This window comes from Diabrotica virgifera, chromosome 8 (genome assembly GCF_917563875.1).
Source record: "Diabrotica virgifera virgifera chromosome 8, PGI_DIABVI_V3a".
Classification (NCBI taxonomy): domain Eukaryota; kingdom Metazoa; phylum Arthropoda; class Insecta; order Coleoptera; family Chrysomelidae; genus Diabrotica; species Diabrotica virgifera.
In genome coordinates, this window is record NC_065450.1 from 120,438,358 (window position 1) to 120,460,945 (window position 22,588).

General features: G+C 32.2%; 1 protein-coding gene across 1 annotated transcript in view; it reads right to left on the bottom strand.

Annotated features, from left to right (window-relative positions):
* Positions 1 to 22,588, bottom strand: part of LOC126890248 (otoferlin-like) — a 224,148-nt gene that overhangs the window by 128,922 nt on the left and 72,638 nt on the right. Inside the window, exon 7 of the mRNA XM_050659104.1 lies at positions 1,151 to 1,341. Coding sequence (XP_050515061.1) covers positions 1,151 to 1,341 — 191 coding nt within the window. The remainder of the gene's footprint in view (positions 1 to 1,150; positions 1,342 to 22,588) is intronic.

Consider the following 22,588-nt stretch of genomic DNA (forward strand, 5'->3'; position numbering starts at 1 on the left):
AAAAATGTAATAAAAAAAATGTTAAAAAATATAATAAAAAAAATAATAAAAAAAACAGAGTAAAAAAAACAGTAGTACTAATAGTTTTAAATTTAGATACTAAGCATATATTTTGTAAAAGAGAGAATTCAAAACACATTGACTGGCCAGTTGGTTGCTTAAACCAGTGCCAATGAAACATAAACACACACACACATGTTTACATGAAATTAAGTATGATGTTTAAAATTTAATTAAATTTCATTAAAATAATTTTCTACAACTGTATAACATTTAAAGGGTTTTCACCCCTATATTTTGGTGGCTCAAGCATGTGAAACCTGTTAACAGCACTGATTATTTCTTTTACGGGATTTTATAAAATTAAATATACCTTTTACAAATGATTTTAACTAATCTTTTGTGATAAATGGTATACAGCCGACTATAGGAAAATCTTTTCCCTTGTTGATTTTGTATCAGAAACATTAATGAAGATTTACGTTTTAGTACAAACTAAACAGGTTACGATACAGATAGTATGTCGTACGAAAAAAGTAATTTTTTATGTTTGTTGTATAAGTTTGTTTTGAGTAATCTGTATTCACAAAAATATTTTAGTAGGTACTAACCCTAGTGCATAACAGATAGTAGAGATTTGGTAAATTACTCTGTATATGTCGGTATCTACATACCGATTTAACCTTTAATTCCAGAGTAAACTTGAGTGTAACATTTTACGACAGACTATCCAAACAATTTTCGCATCACTAAAAGCACTAAGCATAACTCTCAAACGAAATTATACGTGTGGTAGATTATTACCACTTAAAGTTTTCCTACATACAGTCCCTTTATACTTGAGACCGAGATCATAAAATTATCCGGTTACTCAAAGCCACCGTAAGATGAATGTATGTCTTTGTAACATGATTTGTAAAATTTCTTGGATAACATACTTACGTAATAAGGAAAAAAATATTGTGGTACCTAAATATATAAATAAATTTATTACTTGGATAATGTTGTTTTGTCTTAAAAATAAATTAAAATGTCAACACCAATAAATGAGTTCACAAAAAAATATAGGTAATTGTAAAAGTATTGAATGTGTTAGAATGGCAAAAAATAATAAATAAAACAAGAATATAATATGGGTGTAGATACTTACAAATTTTTCAACAATCTTTGTTATCATATTTGAATTGTACATTCTCCTTCGATGATCTGGCCAAACGGATCTTATATGCATGCACGGTTTGTTGTCCCAATAAGGTAAGAAATAGTAGGTTTTGTCATGCGTCATAGGTTTTGCTGGGGAAGTTGTACTCTGCCAAGAAGCGCTATCGGAAGAAACCACCTCTGTAATATAAAGAATGCTATAAGTAATATTTCACCAGGCGACAAGCTCTTTATCTATAAAGACTACTAAGTAACTTCTTACTAAGTAACATAACCACAGTAGATCACATTAGATCTATATAAGCTGGTACAGTGTTCCAGAGTATGATGGATTAAGGGTTAAGGATAAGGGGTTTTATTGTTTAATTCAATACATTTATTGAATACATTTAACCAGCCCTGTGATGGATGACCGAAGTTATCTTTACCGTAAAGTTATCCTGTAGTTAAGTTATAATCCTCGAATTGGTGTGATGTATCATATTTAACTTAACTACTATTGCGTTATTTCTTGACAGTTCTTGAGTTATCTGATATATCAACTGTCACTTCATAACGCGACGTTAAACCTCGAGTTATGAGATAACTCTGTAGTTATGTTAAGGATTGTAAGGTTAGATTTATGTTTTGATTTGTTTTTAAATAGAAATCAAGTGAATATTTAACGTAGAACGCAGCTTCAGATTGTCCCAGGACCTTGTGCAACATTTTATTACTTTAATAAATCAAATTTAATATCGAATATAAAGCAGCACAAAATTATCAAAAACATAGACCTAAGATAACAATTAAAACCACGTAGTTAATAAAATTAAAACAATAATAAAAATAATTGATGGATTCGACCGTTACTTGATGGAAGTTCATTTTATCTCACAATAAAACACTGAAAAACGTTTGTGTTCTATACTTCCACAAAATTTATTACAACTATGTTATTACTACAGCTGTTTCAGCAAAGTGCCTTTCTCAAGTGATATATTTTACAATGTGTTTGCCTTTTTAAGTCTTTAACTGAACAGGTTGAGGAGTGGGGAGCTGTTTGTCTCGAGTTGCTCATTCAGAATTATATCTGTATTTTTCAATTTATTAATTTCCATTGATTCTAAAAGTGATAGCTTAAGGCCTTTATTTTGAATATGTAGAATTTGTGTGTTTAGAAGATCCTTAGGTATATCCCGTAGGGAAAGAGTTCGAAATGAGGAAGTAAGACGACGAATTGGAATAGATGGCTACTTAACAACAGACATTGAGAGGAAACAGTTGATTTGGTATGGTCATGTTCAAAGAATGGAAGACACAAGATTGCCCAAAAAGATCATGCAGTGGGTACGACCAAACCGCAAAAAACGAGGAAGACCCAAAAAGACATGGAAAGAAGGGGTAACCAAAGCAATGAGTGCAAGGGATCTTAGAGAGGGCCAATGGGATGATAGAAGGACGTAGAAGTTAGGCATCGGACAACGTCGAAAGACGTTCTAAAACCGATACATATATATATATATATATATATATATATATATATATATATATATATATATATATATATATATATATATATATATATATATAGAATTTGAAACTCTTCATTGAAAGAATGATTATAATCTAGAAGGTGAAGTGCGTATGTAGAAGTGTCTGTTTTTCTATTGTTGAAAGCCCTTTTGTGTTCTGCTATCCGTTTGTCAAAAGTTCTGCCAGTTTGACCGATGTACGTTTTCGGACAGTCACCACAAGTTAGTTTGTACACACCACTCTGTAGTTGCTTTCTCTTTCGACTTTTAATGTTTTTAATATTTTTTAATATTTACTAAAAACAATAAAAGCCGAAAGAGAAAGCAACTACAGAGTGGTGTGTACAAACTAACTTGTGGTGACTGTCCGAAAACTTACATCGGTCAAACTGGCAGAACTTTTGACAAACGGATAGCAGAACACAAAAGGGCTTTCAACAATAGAAAAACAGACACTTCTACATACGCACTTCACCTTCTAGATCATAATCATTCTTTCAATGAAGAGTTTCAAATTCTACATATTCAAAATAAAGGCCTTAAGCTATCACTTTTAGAATCAATAGAAATTAATAAATTGAAAAATACAGATATAATTCTGAATGACCAACTCGAGACAAACAGCTCCCCACTCCTCAACCTCTTCAGTTAAAGACTTAAAAAGGCAAACACATTGTAAAATATATCACTTGAGAAAGGCACTTTGCCGAAACAGCTGTAGCAATAACATAGTTGTAATAAATTTTGTGGAAGTATAGAAAACAAACGTTTTTCAGTGTTTTATTGTGAGATAATAATAAAAATGAAAAAGGAAGCTAATAATTTAAAAATAGAAGGGTAATGCAATTTTAAAAATTATATAAAAATCAAATCGAGAGATACAAGTTGCAATTTTTATTTATAAACAGCCAAGGGTTTTAAGTACTGTTCTTTGTTCTTTCTATCTACTTTTACGATTCACCACCGACCGACACCGAACATCGAACAGCTGTTCGGTCATCAGTAGCCGTGGGTAGGTATACCAACTTCTCCTGATTCTCTTTCTCGCTCAAACCTGTACTGATTCTACATAAGGTTCTCTTTTTAGACAACTTAACATTTTCTTCCATCTATAACGTCTAAGAAATAACTCATCCAGGGCCCCGCAAGGCTGATTGGCGCCCGCGTGCGGGACATATTTTATTGCCCTTTAAATCTACTATACAGGGTGAGTGGGGAGGAACGCACCAAACTTTAAGACTGTATAATATACGTAAAAATAATCAAAAATAACTCATATGTTGTTATTCGATTTTCATTTGTTTCCGATATACGAGGTGTTAAAATTTTTCTTACAAACTGACGATTTATTTATTGCTCTAAAACCGGTTGAGGTGTGAAAATGAAATTTGGTGGGTTTTAACATAGTTGGTGAACATGTTTTGACACACAATTAAGAATTTTATATTCACCATTAAATAGTCTAAAATTTTTGAAAAAAAAAAATAACACGCCACTGAGGTATTTCAAATTAAAAATTATTTTTTAATTCTCTGTTCAATTTCCGACAAACAATCTATCTTCATGTTTGTTCATACGACGCTTCGTTTTCATGCAAACAATAAAATATCTTAACGCTTACAAAGTATTCGAAATAAGTTTCTACACGCATTCATATAGAAACTTCGTCGAAAACTTTGTAAGCGTTAAGATGTTTTATTTTTTGCATTAAAACGAAGCGTCGTATAAAAATAAGGGAAAATAGATTTTTTGTCACAAATTGAACAAGGAATTCAGGAAAGTTTTTTAATTTGAAGAATTTCAGTGGCGTACCATTTTATCTTTAAAAAATTTCAGACTATTACCCGTACGCGCGCCAATGGTGAATATAAAATTCTTATTTGTGTGTTAAAACATGCGCAATAGCTATGTCTTAAAACTCACCAAATTTTATTTGCACACCTCAACCGGTTTTAGAGCAATAAATAAATCGTCAGTTTGTAAGAAAAATTTTAACACCCACAGTCTTAAAGTTTGGTGCGTTCCTCCCCACTCATCCTGTATAAAACTAATAAATATTTTTGAAAAATTTAAACCCAGAATGAAAGACTACATCAGTACTGAGGCCGAAAGTCCCTGAAAACTTCTATAATGTTTATTTTAATAAGTTACAGAGGTGAAAATAAAAGAGAAAATTTAGTGTGATTTTTAATAATTTCAAACATTTAATTCAAAAGAAACTTTTTATTTATTTTAAGGGAATGTCGGCCCTCAGCAATAACGTTATCGTTCATTCTGCGTTTTTTAAATTTTTTAAAAATACTTATTAGTTTTCTCAGGATTCGAAAAAAATGAATACATTTAAAACTCATTGAAAATTTTGACAGGCGACATTTTGCGCCTTTCCTCTTAAATTTTTTGCAACATTAATGAAGCACCCTGCATATTAAATTAAAAATATACATTTAAGTAAATAAACAATAATATTTTATCATTTCAAAGTTTTCAAACAAATTTTATAGAGGGTGTCTACATATCTAGGAACCATATGGGAAACTGTTTTATTATTAATTTTACGAAAAAAAGTTATTCTTCATAAAAAGTTCTGAACGGTCTAGAACTCAGAATGCAGCCATCAAATATCAAAATTTATGAACCTTATACTAGGTATGTCAAAAAACATGAATTTCGGTCAAGAGAAAAGTACGTTTAGTTTTTAAAATATTGAAAAGTTGTTCAGCATTAAAAACTATATTTCTATATGAAATTACATCTTTTAATTGAAATGTATTGTGATCTAAAAGGCACTTTACTTTTGATCAAAACTCATATTGTTTTACATTATATCTCATATAAAATTGAAAAAAATTGACAGGATTAAATGGTTGCATCTTAGATTTTAGACCATGCAAGGCTTTTTAGAAAGAACTTTTTATCGTACATTAATTGTACTTATCAACAACGCCCTTTTCATTTATTAGAAATAATGTGATAAATATTTTATTATTATTAATTAATTAATCAATTTGTATCTGTAATTTAAGAAAAAAAATTCAATTAAAAGGATGTAATTGCATATTAACACATAGTTTTTAATTAGGAAATTCAAAACAACTTTTCATAATAATAATTTTCGATATTGTAAAATAAAAGGTAATCTTGATCGAAATTCATATTTTTGATACTCAGAAGATTGACACAATTTTATATTTGGTTGCATTTTAGTTTTTAGACTTAGGACTATGCAACGCATTTTATGAAGAACAACTTTTTTCCGTAAAATTAATAATAAAAAAGTTTCCCATATGGTTCCAAGTTACGCAGACACAATGTCTTAATTATTTTCTTTTTTTTTCAAAATAAATTGTAAATTGTGGATTTTATTAGAGGAATCCCGATTATAACTATTTAAAATAAATTATTATTATTCTATGCAATGATTATGATACTTACCATTTTCACAATTAATTTAATTTCCACACCACTTAAAATAACAACAAATAAAAAAGATTGTCCAATATTTTTTACACGAAAACAAAAGTTTAAAATCAGGGCAGAACAAACCCAACGGATATTGCAATAATAGTCGTAGGTAATTATTAACACCAATATAAAATAAAATTTTAAACCTTTCACTGCAGGAAATCACCCGTTCACCGGTAACAGTAAAAATAATGTTTGTGCCTAATAAACGCATAGACGAGAAGGGAAAAGATACTCAAGTCAAATACATAATCATAATTCATAGAGTATTTGTTTACTTAAGGATAATTATCATAAATTCGAGTAATGCGAGCTCCACACTCTCGCCGAAGTCAATCGAGTTTCAACAAGTACGAGAGTGTAGACGGCCACCTTGTGTAACTTTGCTTCACTTCGTTCTACTTCCATTCTCTGTCGGTCTGGCGCGTCCGAGTCAAAGGGATCTTTGTCGGTATCGCACTTCCCCTCGAAGTAGAACGAGTGTGTAGAGAGGGTACTTCGGACTTCGGTCAACTTTGGCGAAGTAACTTCGCCGAGAGTGTGGAGCCCGCTTAAAAGATTCACTTTATACGAGTAAAACTGCTTGATCTAGCAAGTTGTGTTTTTGTCGGAGTAATACTGCTAAATTGCGTTTTATGGGTGTTAATTTATGTTTCTTCTCGTCAAGGAATGTGATTTGATCTTTATTTCAATATTTTCAGTGTCGCTTTAATTTACAACAGGTTTGTTCTAGCATCAGTTTCAAACGGTTTGAAACCATCAGCGAATAGCGGACCAGCGCGAGTAGAGGGGATAGCACTGGTGACTGTATTATGTTCTCTCAGCGACCAACTATTATCTGACGGTTTCTGACTAGTTTGACTGTTTGCTAGAATAAACCTATTATAAAATCGATTGGATGGTATGCCAAGCGTAATTCAATCTACATCAAAGAAAAAAAAAATAGGAAGGAAGAACAAAATATAATATATTTTTGACCGAGTAAGTTCAACATTTCAGGACGGGAATAATTATTTTTTCAGTAATAAAACGATATTTGATTTTTGAGATTTCTCTAGCTGTTCATGAAATAATTAAAATTGTATATATAAAAATGATTATCTCATTTAAAATAAATATTTCTTATTTAACAAACCTTCGGTTTGGCGCCCCTTTGGGGTTACGCACGCGTGCGCCGCACGCGTTGCACGCCCGGTTACGGGGCCCTGAACTCATCTCATAACGGTGGATGATCCATCACACCGAATTTACGTTTTATAGTTATGGAGATAGTTATGTGTTATAGTTATGTTAACTTTAACGCAAACGTTAAAAATAACTTCGGCAATTCATCACACGGCTGAATACTTAGTTGGTGACGGTAACCAAAATGGCACTCTCAGGCAAACCCAAATCAAACTAACTCTCCCCAATTTATTCGCGTCCTTGTTATTTATCAACATGTTTGCATCCGGTGCCGCCCAAAATCCCGACAGCCAAAATCCCGACAGCCAAAATCCCGACGGCCAAAACACCGACACACCAGAATCCCGACATGCAACAATCCTCGCATAAGTAAAAATTCCGACTTTTGTTAATACTTTTAATATAAAATATTTTGTTTAGTAACAAAAAATAAAAAACAAGAAATAAATGTAATTATATGTTAAAAAGAAACTTATCAAATCTGTCGGGATTCTGGCCTGTCGGGATTCTGGCCGTCGGGATTGTGGCTGTCGGGATTTTGGCTGTCGGGATTTTGGGGTAGACCCGTTTGCATCAATATGTTTGTATATATTTTCTTTCGTTACTGTGTCAAGTTTATCGTGATATAATGATATGTTATTGCTTACCTAGCAGAAACCAATCTGCCATCAAAATACACATCGTTGTATGTGCCCTACATTCGCAAGTTAACAATTGATCGTATGTTTTGTTCGTATTGATCGTATGTATTGATCAATTTATAAATAATATCGTAATTGATTATTTCGTATTTTATAGAGTCTGTAAACTAAGATTTTGTAAAAACTATTGTGATATTTTTATCTCTCTATAAGAGTTATGCAATGAGTATTATATGTAAATAATTGAAAAATATACAATAAGTCAGTTGGCTCTAATACAACCATTATATAACAGATGGCTTTCAGGGAAACTGGGAAACGATATGGATGTGAAAAATAATAAAAAGGCAATAAGAAGGTATGATTGACACAAAATATTGGGAAAATAAATTTCTATTGCTTTAAGCATATAATATTTCTTTTTATTGTCGTGAACCTCAAAAGAATGTTATCGGAGTAACCCCAACAGAAAATATTTTTAATAGAAAATTATACGCTTGATTTGATACCTATTTTCCGCTACATAAAACACAGGAAAGTAAAACGCTTTAAACTGCGTTCTTGTTAGTGAAGCAAAATAAAAATGGCAGTAAAAGGAAAAAATAAACATTTTTATAGTTGGCTAGTAATTGAGAATAAATAAATCCCATACAAAAAGGTAAAGCAACATCGTAAAATTTGAAGGTTAATTCAATATCGGATTTTTATTAATGATGAGGATAAATTATAGACGGAGAGCTAGAGCCGAAAAATCATCATCATAAGTAATATGGAGTTTTTCCTGTGAAATGTGTCCATTGTATATTGACAATTATGACCCCTTTCAGGCTGACATCTCAGTGGATACAGGAAGTAGCAATAAGGGATGAAAGGGGAAAGTTAGTGCAGTCATTAAAGGCTTTCACCTCCTATTTTGTTAAACCTCCATCGATTTGCATGAAAATTGGTGACTAGTCAGAGCATACCTCAAGAAACAAGACTGATTTGGTGCCACGTGCACTTTTACCCTGGTGGTGAATACTACCCCTTCCCGCGGATGAAAACTATTTTATTAAAAATAACGTCACAAATCGATAGAGGGACAAATTTTAAGTAAAATTTGTTATATCATGTTATTAAAATAAATCAATACTTTTTGAGTTATTAAAGATCAAAGATTTGTCTATTTAAGAGAATATGCGTGAAGTTGCGGATGATTAAAAGAACAATGACATGTTAATTAATTGTATGTTAGTAAAATATTAGTTTTATATTATTTCGATATTTAATGGAATTTTTTTTCATTATAAACTGAATATATCCAGAAACTGTGGGTGTCCAATTATGGGTGCATTTGACATATTCGAATACACTTTTGCTAAATTTATAATATCGAAATAATATAAAAATAATATTTTAGTAACTTATAATTGTGTATCCTGTAGTATGTGTATCCGTAGTATGTGTATCCTGTATTACTATATGGATGTGAAACCTGGATCATGAAGGTTAACATGATGAACAAATTAGAAGCATTTGAGATGTGGTCGTATCGTAGAATGCTCAGAATATCTTGGGTTCAACGCATTTCAAACAGAGAAGTCTTAAACAGAGTAGGTCAAGGCGAAGGTGACTTAATGAAGATGATAAAAAAGAGAAAACTTGAATATCTGGGGCATATAATGAGAGGTAGCAGATACAGGATGCTGCAGTTAATACTCAATGGAAAGATCGACGGAAAAAGAGGAATTGGTCGAAAGAAATATTCATGGCTCCGAAACCTTCGTCAATGGACTGGCTTATCAGCAGATCAATTGTTACATGCCGCACAAGATCGAGAACGATATCGGCAAATTGTTATGGAAGCTACCCACGCCTAAAAATTTGGGCACGGTACTTAAAGAAGAAGAACTTATAATTAATTATTATTTTCTTTTTATCATCCGTAACTTCACACATATGCTCTTAAATAGACAAATCTTTGATCTTTAATAACTCAAAAAGTATTGATTTATTTTAATAACATGATATAACAAAATTTGCTTATAATTTTTGTCCCTTTATCGATTTGTGAGGTTATTTTTAATAAAATCGTTTTCACTCCCCGAGAAGGGGTGATATCCACCCCCAGGGTAAAAGTGCAAGTTGGCACCAAATCATTTTTATTTCCTGAGGTATGTTCTAACTAGTCAAAAATTTTCATGCAAATCGATGGAGGTTTAACAAAATAGGAGGTGAAAACCTTTAAAGACTACACTAACTTTCCCCTTTCATCCCTTATTGCTACTTCCTGTATCCACTGAGGTGTCAGCCTGAAAGGGGTCATAATTATCAATATACAATAGACACATTTCACATGCCAAACTCCGTATTACTTATGACGATGATTTTTCGGCTCTAGCTCTTAGACTATTAAAAGAGGCAACAAATAAAGGTACTTCGTAGCTTCTAAGCTCTTCTTCTTTTAAACGGAATTCTCAATATTGATATAATATAATGAAATATTTCACAAATATTTGCTTTCCTTTAAGTTCTCCATAATGTTCTATCATGTTATAGGCATTTATAAAAAAGTTAGTGGTTGAATGTTTTGGGAACTTATACTGAGAACTGGCGAGATGTCAGATGCGCGTTGAGATGACTGGCGAGCAACGAGGCTTCACTATAAACGTGCGCTTTTACATTCCCAATAACTTGATACAAATGTATGCGTGACAGTGTTATGCTGTGGTAGTCGTGAGTTTTTCTCACTATTGCCACACTAGTCTAAAACCTACTACCTTGGGGCTGCGAAGAGCTCCCATAGTTGCTTTACTATAATATATTGATATGCATATCGCATATCTAGAGAATTAACATATCGGAAAAAAACGGGAAAAATTGGGAAAAAACAGGTTTTTCCGTTTTTTTCCAGACCATTGAAAAAATTGGAAGAAATGGAAAAATTTGAAAATATTTTTTAATTGAGACTTAAGTGTACTTAAACTAAGAGACTTTAATTGTAAGTGTCAAAACCGAAACTTCAAAAGTAGAAAGCACATTATTTAACCAAATTGCTCAGTGGTATATTTTTATCTGAGTCTGAATCTCAATCTTCAGACCAAGCATCTGATTCAGACTCGATCTCCGCTTTACCATCCTGAACGGATAACACAACATGATTTTTGTCAGTCTCTTTTAAAAGTGGATCTAGTCTAGTATCGTAAATAATTATCTGTGTGTGTGTGAGAAAAAATGGCTTGGATGCGAGTCCGTTAGCCACAGATTTTTATTTTATTTTTACCTCAATTTATTAGTTTTGTTATATTTATACATATTTCACTTAAATGATTATATTTGTTTCTTTCAAGTAGTTTATGAGTAATTTAAATATTTCCATTTTATGACAACTTAGTAGATATTCTATACTAATTGGAAAATGAACTTGTGTTTGTCGTAAATTGTAATATAATTGATTTATATATCTCTCGTTAATTTTGCATTCCAAGAAAATATGGTTTAAATCTCTAATCGAAACATTATCACAAAAACATACTGATGAATTAATTATTCCTAATTTGTGCAGATGTGCCTCATATTTCCCGTGTCGAGTTTTTAATCTGACGATAGTAGAAATATCTTGCTTTGGCAGGTTATATTTAAATATGTATTCAGGTGGCGGAGGAAGTTCTTGATGTAAAGAAAAATATAAATTTTTTGACATGCTTGTAATATTTTTCCAATCTTTTTTCCATATTTTATTTATTCTAACTTTGACGTCATTTATTGCATCTGTCGATAAGATGTGAGTTAGTATCTCACCTTTTTTTATTGCATCTTTGGCCAACTCATCCACTTTCTCATTACCCAGTATACCGGCATGCCCTTTTGCCCATATAAATACTACTTCCACTTTGGACAAATTATTTTTTATATTACATAAAATTTTTGATTTGTATGAACTAAAATCAGTATTTTCAATTGCATATATTGCAGATCTGGAGTCTGTTATTATCACAGCTTTTTCAATATTATTCTCTTTGATCCATTCTAGAGCTTTTTCGATGGCTATAATCTCAGCTGTAAAAATACTACTAATACTAGATAATTTGTAATTATTATGTTGATGGGTATTTTGCACATACATAGCACATCCTACTCCTGTTTGATTTTTAGAACCGTCTGTATAAATTACTGTGTAATCCACAAAGTCGCTCAGTATAGATTTTACTAAAATATTATTTAAATGATTTGATTCTGTATATTTAGGAATTATGATTCTGGGTTTTTTTATCAAAGTTTTATACGGAAATTTATAAATTGGTAATAATTTACTCTTGTGTAAATCTGTATAATTCCTGGTTTCAATGAATGCATCTGTTAGTGGTGGTGAATTTTTTATTCTCCAATATTTACTAGTTAAGTTTTCCATGTTTAATAAAGCCAGATTTGTTAAAAGGTCTGACTCAGTGTTTCTTAGCTTTATGCAGTATTTTTGAGCTAAAAATTGTCTACGTAAATTTAATGGGATTTCATTACACTCTGCTAGCATAACGTTTATTGGAGTGGATACCATTGCACTTAAACATATTCTCAAGCATCTGTATTGTATCCGATCTAAAATTTTTAAGTTCGTATTGCTTGCTGATCCATATATCCAACACCCATAGTCCACGACTGACCGAATACAAGCATTGTAGAACAATAAAGCTGTTTTGGGATCTGCACCCCATTTTCTGTTGGTAATACACCTTTGTATATTTATTTTTTTTTCACACTTACCTTTGATGTATTGAATATGTTTAGTCCACAGAAGTTTATTTTCTAGTACTATCCCTAGATACTTATACTGATTCACCACTGGTATAGTACGCCCACTCGAGGTTACGTTTCCCGGTGCGCGCAACCTATGCCTGGTGAAAAACATAATATTGGATTTTTCTGTGGACATTGTCATATTATTTTCATTTGTCCATTGTATAATAATTTCAACTATATGCCTCAATGATCGTAGGCAGTCGTCGTAGGTTTTTTGGGTGGAGTATATACAGATATCATCTGCATATTGTAAACATTTAATATTTTCGTCAAACAAACTATGAATACTAGCAGAATATAAGTTGAATAATGTTGGACTTAATACTGAACCCTGTGGCAGACCTTGATTTACAACTCTTGGTCCGTGTAGTATATTTCTATGATCTTTTAACCATACTGTTCTATTAGTATATAGATTTAATATATTATTACAGATTTCATTATTGAAACCAAGTGAACACATTTTATATTTTAGTATGTTAAGATCTACTGAATCATAAGCTCCTTTTATATCCAGAAACAAACAAACTAGGTACTCATTTTTAGACAGCGCAATTTGTATATCTGTAACTAGCTTTGTTACTACATCCAATGATCCAAGACCTCGGCGAAATTCATACTGTGTACTAGGTAAAATACAATTTGATTCTAAAAACGATTCTAATCGAGCTTTGATTAATCTTTCAAAGGTTTTACTTATACATGACATTAAAGAAATTGGTCGATATGACTTGGATAAATTTTTGTCTTTATTAGCTTTTAATAATGGTTGTATGATATATATTTTAAAATGATTGCTCTCCTACCCACCAACTATTGAAAACTTTAATTAATTGCTCCTTAGCTATTATGGGTAAATTATAAATTAATTCATAGGTAATAAAATCATATCCAGGAGTAGTATTCTTCGCTGTTTTCATTGCAACCTCCAAATCTTCAAGATCAAACGGAATTTGAAGCTCATTGCAATCTATTACATGCATATTATTATCAATAGTCTTTAATATATTTGGTACATAAGTTGGTGCATATGTATCTAATAATTCCTCAATAATTGATTGCGTTAGTGGAGGTTTTTTGTGAGTGTTATTCTTATTTGATATTTTTTTAATAAAATTCCAAATTTTTGATATTGGTGTGTTTTTATTTAGTTGATTGATAAATTCTACCCAACATTTTTTTTGTTTTTGTTTGAATAGTAGTTTACACTGTGGTTGTATTTTGCGTAGATCTATATAATTTTGAAAATTTGATACTCTATTATACTTCTTTAAAGCGTCTTTTCTATCTCTCACTTTCTCGTCGCAATCTCTATCCCACCACACTGGTCTTGTGTTTTTCTTACTAGCGGCTGTGCGGCATTTCATTGCCTCACAAGCTGCTTTATTAATATTAGAGACTAACTGTTCAAAATTGTCTTCAGTGGAAGTAATACTTTCATTTTCCATGCTGTGTGTTAAAATATTTTGATAGTTTTCCCAGTTGGCCGAAGATTCTATCCATTTTCTACTTGGTTGTATTATGCTGTTATTATATCTCCTTGTTAAGATTGTACTTATGGGAAAGTGGTCTGAGCCTAGCGTATCATCTAAAGGATTCCATCCTATGTAACCGATCAAGCTTGGTGAAGTAAGTGTTAGATCCACTGGAGAAGGATTTTCATTTGGTCTAGTAATTTTTGTAGGTCTACCATCATTTAAAACAATAAAATTGAGATTTTCTAGAGCGTCTGCTAAATTTTTACCTTGAATATTGTCGTGCACCGAGCCCCATATGCTATGATGTGCATTGAAGTCCCCATAAATTATACTTTCTCCTTGTATTTGTGTAAATATGTTCGTCCAATCATTTTTTGTAGCTTGTACATGTGGTGGATTATATGTATATACATATGATTGATATTTTGAGGTCTTCTATATATATTGCACAATTTTCTATTTTTGTATTAAAGTTGTTTCTAAATTTTATTTCAGAATAACAAAAATGATCTTTTATAAGTATTCCTACGCCACCATATCCATCTGCTCTACTTTTATTTATAAAATTATAATTATTTAATCTAAAACTTTGGTTAGGTGATAACCAAATTTCATTTAGTGCAATTAAATCAACGTTTTGTGTTTGGTTTAAATGATTTAAAAGATTTGCTTTATTTTTTATTATAGACTTTGCATTCCACTGCAATATATTAAACTCCTTATCCATTTTTTTGATTTACAGCATCTTGTGGAATAGATCCTAATAAATTTTTTAGTTCATTTTGTGTCTCTTTTATAACCTGCATTTCTGTGGCATCTAAATTAAGTTTTTTATATATATTTTCGAATATTATAGGTAGTTTTTGCATTACTATCATTTCTAATTTTTCCTTGTATATCTGAAAGTCTTCTCTGTGCGGATTAGGTAAGATTGAATTATTTATTTTAATTTTGTTTTGAAAATTTTGGTGTTTCTTCTATAATAATCGGTGAAATAGCTTTACGCTTTTTTGGTTGTGATTGTGGTCGTGGTACCCAATTTTTATTTGAACTGGTTGGCGTAGATGATATGTCAGAGTTATCAATTTGACTCATTTGTGGAAAATTTTCCAAATTGTTCAATACATCAAATCTATTATTAGAAGTTACTTTAGAGTAACTGCTATTTTTTTCTAACAATTCCGCTTCCTTAAAAGATAAATTTTTTTGTGACATAATCTTTTTTATATTTACCTGCTGCAAATATTTGGGACAATGTTTGGAAATAGACTGATGTCCATTTGTTTCACAATGTATGCAATATTCTTCTTTTGTGCATTCTTGAGTGTCTGCATTTTCGTGTATTTGGCCACATCGTTTACATTTATTTGTGGTACTTCTACAGTACTTTGCTGTGTGTCCATACCTTATACATTTGAAACACTGGACCACTGGATAAACATATGGTTCTACTACAAACCTGACCAAATTTATTTTTACATATTGTGGTAAATTATTACCTAAAAATGTCACGATAAGCATTTGTCTAGGTACATATTGTACCTCCTTATCTGGGCCTAGTATTTTCTTCGTCATTCTTTTTACCTGTACTACTTTTCTTTCGCTCTCAATATTATCTAATATATATTTGTCAGTTAAAAATGTGTCAATTTCTTTGATTATACCCTTCTTGTGATTAAAAAACATAGGTATGTAAGCAATTAAATTATTTTTTTAATAACCTCATGTTCAAAGATTTTATTTGCTGTATGGAATGTTTTAAATATAACTTTTACTTTGTTTCTACCTATTAATTTAATGTCAACAACCTCGTTTTTAAAATTAGAATTATTAAAAAGAAAATGACCTACTTTTACTGGTGATAAACGATAGCTATTATCTACTGGTTCAACAATGACATAAAAGGGACCTATATCTATTGCTGCATACCTGTTCTGGATATCATAAACTTTACCATTATTTTTTGTTATATCCATTTCTGAGTTCATAACGCTTCTATCAGGTGGATCCTGTTTAGGCGGGGGCTGATCCCCGCCTATTTTATCGTCCATATTACCTTAATACTATAGTATAATAAAATTTCCAATACCTTACCTAATCAGAAGAACTAAATTTTCAGTAAACTATTCTAAACTGCAAATAACAAATTAAAAAACCAAACGGGAACACAAACCAACACACTATCTACGAAAAAACCGCCAAAATTCAATATTTTCTGTAAGAGATCCAAAAATTATTATAACTTTGGCATTTGTCAAAATAATTATCTGGTTTTCGTTTATAACCAAATTTAAATGAATAGCAACAACTTATAAATTTTACACTGTGATAATATATTTTTTTTGCTTGTATAATATATGAGGCCGTGTAAAGACCAGTTTTTTTCTGAAGAGCCGGAAGATGGAGGTCCATTTAAAATTCGGGAGCCAATTGGCATAAGTGGCTGCGATGTACATAAACCTTGCTACCATATAACGGGATTAGTATTACATATTTGCACTATCCCATAAAGAATTTCGACTAAAAAATCCAGTTTTTGTTCTAAATTGGGCTAGATTTGCCACCACCTTCCCTACATCTAGGTTTAGTAGTGAACAAGCCATTTCAGAAATGAAGTCTATGGCTTCCATTAGTTGGTCTTCATTCAATTATTCTTCTTTAAAGCGAGCATCAAGAGGCTGCAAAGTGAATCAGCTTAGAACAAAATTCGTAGCGTTTTTCAACATACATATTTTAGCAAGCTTTCGATAAGAGAACCAGTCTGGTTAACTTGTTGGGCAATATTTTTTAATATTGCGTCTTTTATATACCTACTTAAAGACAAAAGGCACTTCTGATAATATAGATCTATCGAATTCTACTAAATTTATCGATTTTGATACGGGATGAAGAATTTGTTAATATATTGTAACAAATGTCAATTTTTTCGTATTTTTCCATTTTTTCCTGTTTTTCCGGAAAAAACAGGTTTTTTCCTGCACCCAATTTTTCCGGAAATTTTAAATCTCTAGATATCGATAAGAGGCGAAAGGAGTATAGGAAGTAGGAGAATGTCATGTTTGAAGAATTTAAGGGACTGGTTTAAATGCAGTTCTATAGAACCCTTCAGAGCAACGGTAGATATAGTGAAGATAGTGATGATGATATCCAACCTCCGATTGTAAGATGGCACTTAAAGAAGAATATATCACATATCAATATCGCTGAAAGTTTCAGTTCAAAACTGCTCCAGTTATTTTTCTTGAACAATGAGATATCTATCTATCCACCAGAGACTTCATTTGGTCAGTCCATCGTATTGGAGATCTTCTTTTTGGTCTTTGGTCTTCTACCTTTCCTTCTACCACCAATAGTTCCATGGTCCCCGTTCTTCTGTCTGGCTATGTGGTCGAAATAACTTGTGTATTTTTGGTTTACTTTCTGTAATAGAGTGTCTTTTATATCAGGGGTCGGCAACCTTCTTCGGATGGCGGGCCATGTTCAAAATAATTTTTTTTGTGCGGGCTGCATATTCAAATGTAGCTTAAATAGTCCTCTTCTTCAGTCTGTTTGCATCCCTGGACAAAGGTCTCCCCATGAGTTCTTTACTTCTCTCTGTTTTGTGCTATTTAGTGCCAGTATCTACCCATTTTTGCTTTGACGTCGTCTAGCCATCGTTTTTCTGGTTTTGCTTTAGTATGACCGGGCTCGTGTGGTCTCCAATGTATAATGTTTCGCGTCCACATTTCATTGCTTTGTCATGGCCAGTTCCATTATATTTGCGCAATTTTTCCAATTGCATCTTCCACCTTCGTCCTGCGTCACACGTCCTTATTTTCGTTTACCTCTTTTCAGCTTAGTCCTAACATAGCTTGTTCGATGGACCTCTGTGTTGATCTCAGTGGCGGCTCGTGGCCTTGGAGACAGGGTCGGCAAGGTTTTTTTGTCTCCTCATATAGGTATACCATCAAACTAAAAGGCTTAAATCATCATAGGAGATTTTGTTGTTTTTTGCTTTTTTTATTTGATGTACTTGACATTCTCTCTTGTTTCATGGTGTTTCGACAATACGTGTTGATTCTTTTGAGACAAGTAAATCCCGTTTATTTGAGGCAGAAATTAGTGGTAGTAAGAAAATTGATGAACAGTTTGTTGTAATGAATTGCAGTACTTACTACATAGAATTATACATACACATATTTTGTAACTTATCCCACTTTTTGAAAATATTTGGATCGGCATAATTTTTAAGTACCTAACTTGTAATAATAAATATCTTGGAAATAATTTGGCAAAGGTAACTTTTAAATTTTGAATCGTCAAAGAGGTCAAAAATTTGCAAATTTTCAAAATTCGAAAAACGAGTAAGTGTCTATTTGCATATAATAGTAGGTATCCGAAATTTTAAGATATACTTACTCGTTTTTCGAGATATGTATCATGTCGTTGTCTTTTTTGGGATGGTTCGGAAATATCAAGCGAATCCAAAACGTCACTGCGTATATATTGGAAACTACTATCATTACGAAAATCTCTGAGATTTTGCACCAGCTTTCGTATTCTATTTTTGGAATAAATAATGTCAGTTGACTGATTTTGAACAACAAGGAATATCTTGGGCAAACTCTGTCTTAAAAATATTTAAAAGAATATTAAAAGAGTAATTATTATTTAATAAAGTTCTCAAACCGATTGATTCACGGATCGAGGTATCGCCACTTTCAAAATCATCGCCTTCGATAACAAAATCAAAAACTTGCAAAAGCTGTTCACGAAAATCTGCTACAGATACTAAAACTACCAGAGATAATCTACTTAGATAAAACTAACCAAGATTTAAAATTTCATCGCGTCTGACAAACTGTTCGCTTTTTTCGAAACAAATTTGTTCTAAAGTAGTAATCCGTTTAGGTGAGCTAAACTGACAAGAAAAGACGATACTCTTTATTTTTTTACACGTACCATGTTAAACTAAATTCATTATATGCGCATAATAGTGAGTAAATAAAGCTTGTGATGCAATAGTTTTAACTTTTGCCTGGAGAGCATTCAATTCACCACTCATCACAGCAACGCCGTCATAAGATTGCCCCAGTTTGCCCTACTAATTTATTTTTGATATCAAAAAATTTGAATCTGTTCTTTAAAACACCAAAAATATATTTTGCCTTATTGCTTTTACTCACATCTCTAAAACTTAAAAACCTCTCATAAATATTACCACGTAACGCGTATCGAACAACAATAATTGATAATTGTGAATGACATGATAATCAGAAGTTTCATCTACTTCCAGTGAAAAGCAAATGGTTTTCTAAATCTCAGATTCAACAACGTTATTCAAAATGTAACTATTTGATTATATGTATTAGTTCATTCTGTATTACGAATACACTTCGAATCAGAAAGTAAATTCTTCTTCTTTAAGTTCCATCTTCTATCGAAGGTTGGAAATCATCATGGCAATGCGGACCCTGTTGACTGCCGCTCTAAATATCTCTGCACTACTGCATTCGAACCATTCCCGTAAGTTCTTAAGCCAGGATGTTCTTCGTCTTCCCACATTTCGCTTTCCTCGGATTTTGCCTTGCATAATAAGTTGTAATAATGCGTATTTTTGCCCTCTCATCACATGTCCCAAGTACTCAAGTTTTCGTCTTTTGATAGTATTATTTCCGGTTGATTTCCTATCCTTCTAGTTACTTCCACATTCGACATTCTTTGAATCCATGATATTCGTAGGATTCTTCTGTAACACCAAAATTCAAAGGCGGCCAACTTTTTCAAATGGACTTGTTTCAACGTCCACGCTTCCAAGCCATAAAGAAGAGTAGAGAACACGTAACATCGAAGCATCCTTAGGCTTAGTTCTAACCTTATATCCCGACAACAAAGAAACTTTTTAAGTTTAATGAATGATGCACGTGCTATTTCAATACGTGTCTTAATTTCTTTGGTTTGGTCTACATTTGATGTTATCCATGTTCCTAAGTATTTGTAGTTATCCACACTCTCAATCACAGTATCTTCAATAGTTAATTGGATGTTTACGTGTGCTGATTTAGTTATGATCATGCATTTAGTTTTCTTTAAATTCATCTTCAGTCCGTACTCATGACAGCGTTCATTAAGGCGTTGCATTACGTTCTGTAAATCATTGTTGTTATCTGTTATTATTACTGTATCGTCTGCAAAACGTAAGTTGTTCAAAACATCTCCATTGATAGATATACCTTCTATTGAATTTGAGAGCGCTTCTTGAAATACCGCTTCACTGTAGACATTGAAAAGTAGTGGAGACAGCACGCAACCTTGACGGACTCCTCTCTGTATTTTGATATCTTGGGTGTCCTGGTTGTCAACTCTTATCTTGGCAGTTTGATTCCAATATATATTAGATATAATTTTCATGTCACGACTGTCAATATTTTTGCTTTTTAATATATCTACAAGCTTTTTATGTTGAACTTTATCAAATGCCTTTTCAAAGTCTACAAAACATAAGTACATATCCTGATTCATGTCCATGCATCTCTGGGCCAGCACATTCAAGCCGAACAAAGCATCTCGTGTGCTCATACCATTTCTAAAGCCAAATTGTGTGTCACTGATTTCATATTCGAGAGTTTTAACAATTCTACTGTATATTATTTTCAAAAATGTTTTAAGTGTGTGACTCATTAAAGATATTGTTCTGTGATCCGAGCAGGTTATTGCACTTGACTTTTTGGGAATTGCTACAAAGGTCGATTGCAGCCATTGTTTGGGGATTGTGGCAGTCTGATATATTAGATTAAAGAGTTCAGCCATTACATCAATACAATCTTCATCAATAAGTTTTAATAATTCGATGGGCACATCATCTGGTCCAGTAGCTTTACCCTCTTTCGTGTTTTTAATGGCATAGATGACTTCGTTTCTTAATATTGGTGGTCCGATATCCTCTGTGATTTCTAATGACAGTTCTCCTCTTTCATCATTAAAGAGTTGTTGGATGTAATTGGTCCATTGACACAATCTCTCCTTCACGTCAGTAATAATATCCCCTTTATCATTTTTAAGGGTATTCGTTCTTGTGCTTTTTCTAGAACCTGTCATTTCTTTGATTTTTTTGTGTAAATTAAAGCTGTCATACTTTTTATCCAGGTCTTCTATTTCTTTGCATCTGTCGGAGAGCCACTTCTCTTTTGCCTCTCGAATTTTATTTCTGATGTTTCTCTGAAACATGTAAATAGATATTTCTAAAACAAATAGAAAGTAAATAGGTATTTCTAAAACAATTTTATTAATTCTCTATAATTACTTTGATTTTTAACAAATGCTTCGATCCATCATGTCCACTAAATGATAATTCCTGACAACTTAAAAATATTACAGTATCAATTAAACGACGTAAAACGGCGTGATTATTTTTGACAATTTCTGCCGATGCATGCTTCCAAATGAAACACCGACCGGCAGACCGAAATGTGCCGTATCTGCCGCTTAACTTGCCATACCGTATCTGCTATTGCCCACGGAGAGAATGTAATGTTAGCTTGCTCATCGACTTGTTATTTCGTTGAGTTTTACGTGTAAATCGTCAAGCCACGGATGAGTTAGGGACGGCTAGCTTAAAAGTCAGATGAATGGCTCGGATCATTTATTTTTTGAGAAGTCTGTTATGCGCAGGGATCACTTAACGCTCGGATTGATCAAATCCTTTTAAAAACCATGAATAAAATTAAGTCTGTATTATCTGAGAGATTTTTTTTATTTCACAGATACAAATATTAAAAAAATCCATATCTATAAATGTGTGGGTCGGCACTGCCGACCACTGACCGGTCGCCACTGGTTGATCTTAATCTATATTCATCTTTCATCTATTTTAAGACATTTATAACGCCCTCGTTAGTAATTTTGGTTGTTCAGATTTTACATTTAATATTTCCATACCGCGGTTTTCTGGTTTTTCTATATTGAACGAGTATAACTCTGTATAAATAGTAATATTCAATAATATTTATTAAATTATTTTTATCATTTATAGTGATTCCATTTATATCTGTTATCAGGTGTATTTGTTGTCGGTCTTTTTCCTATTTAGAGTTTTTAACACTTTCATATTCTTGATTTTACCTAAAATATTTTCGATTTGTTCGGTATTTTAGTCCCTGATATCTTGTCTTATCTTTTTTTTATTGTGTTATTCAGTTCCTTATATTTTAGTGAATTTCGGTCCATGCAACTGTTGTTCTTAAGCGTCTGTTTTCTTTCTGTCTTTAATTTAATATTTTTCATAAGTTTGTTGATTTTTCCTAAAATTATATTAGTGCATTGACGGACCGCGCAAAAAGTTTCAAAGGGCCGCATGCGGCTCGCGGGCCGCTTGTTGCCGACTCCTGTTTTA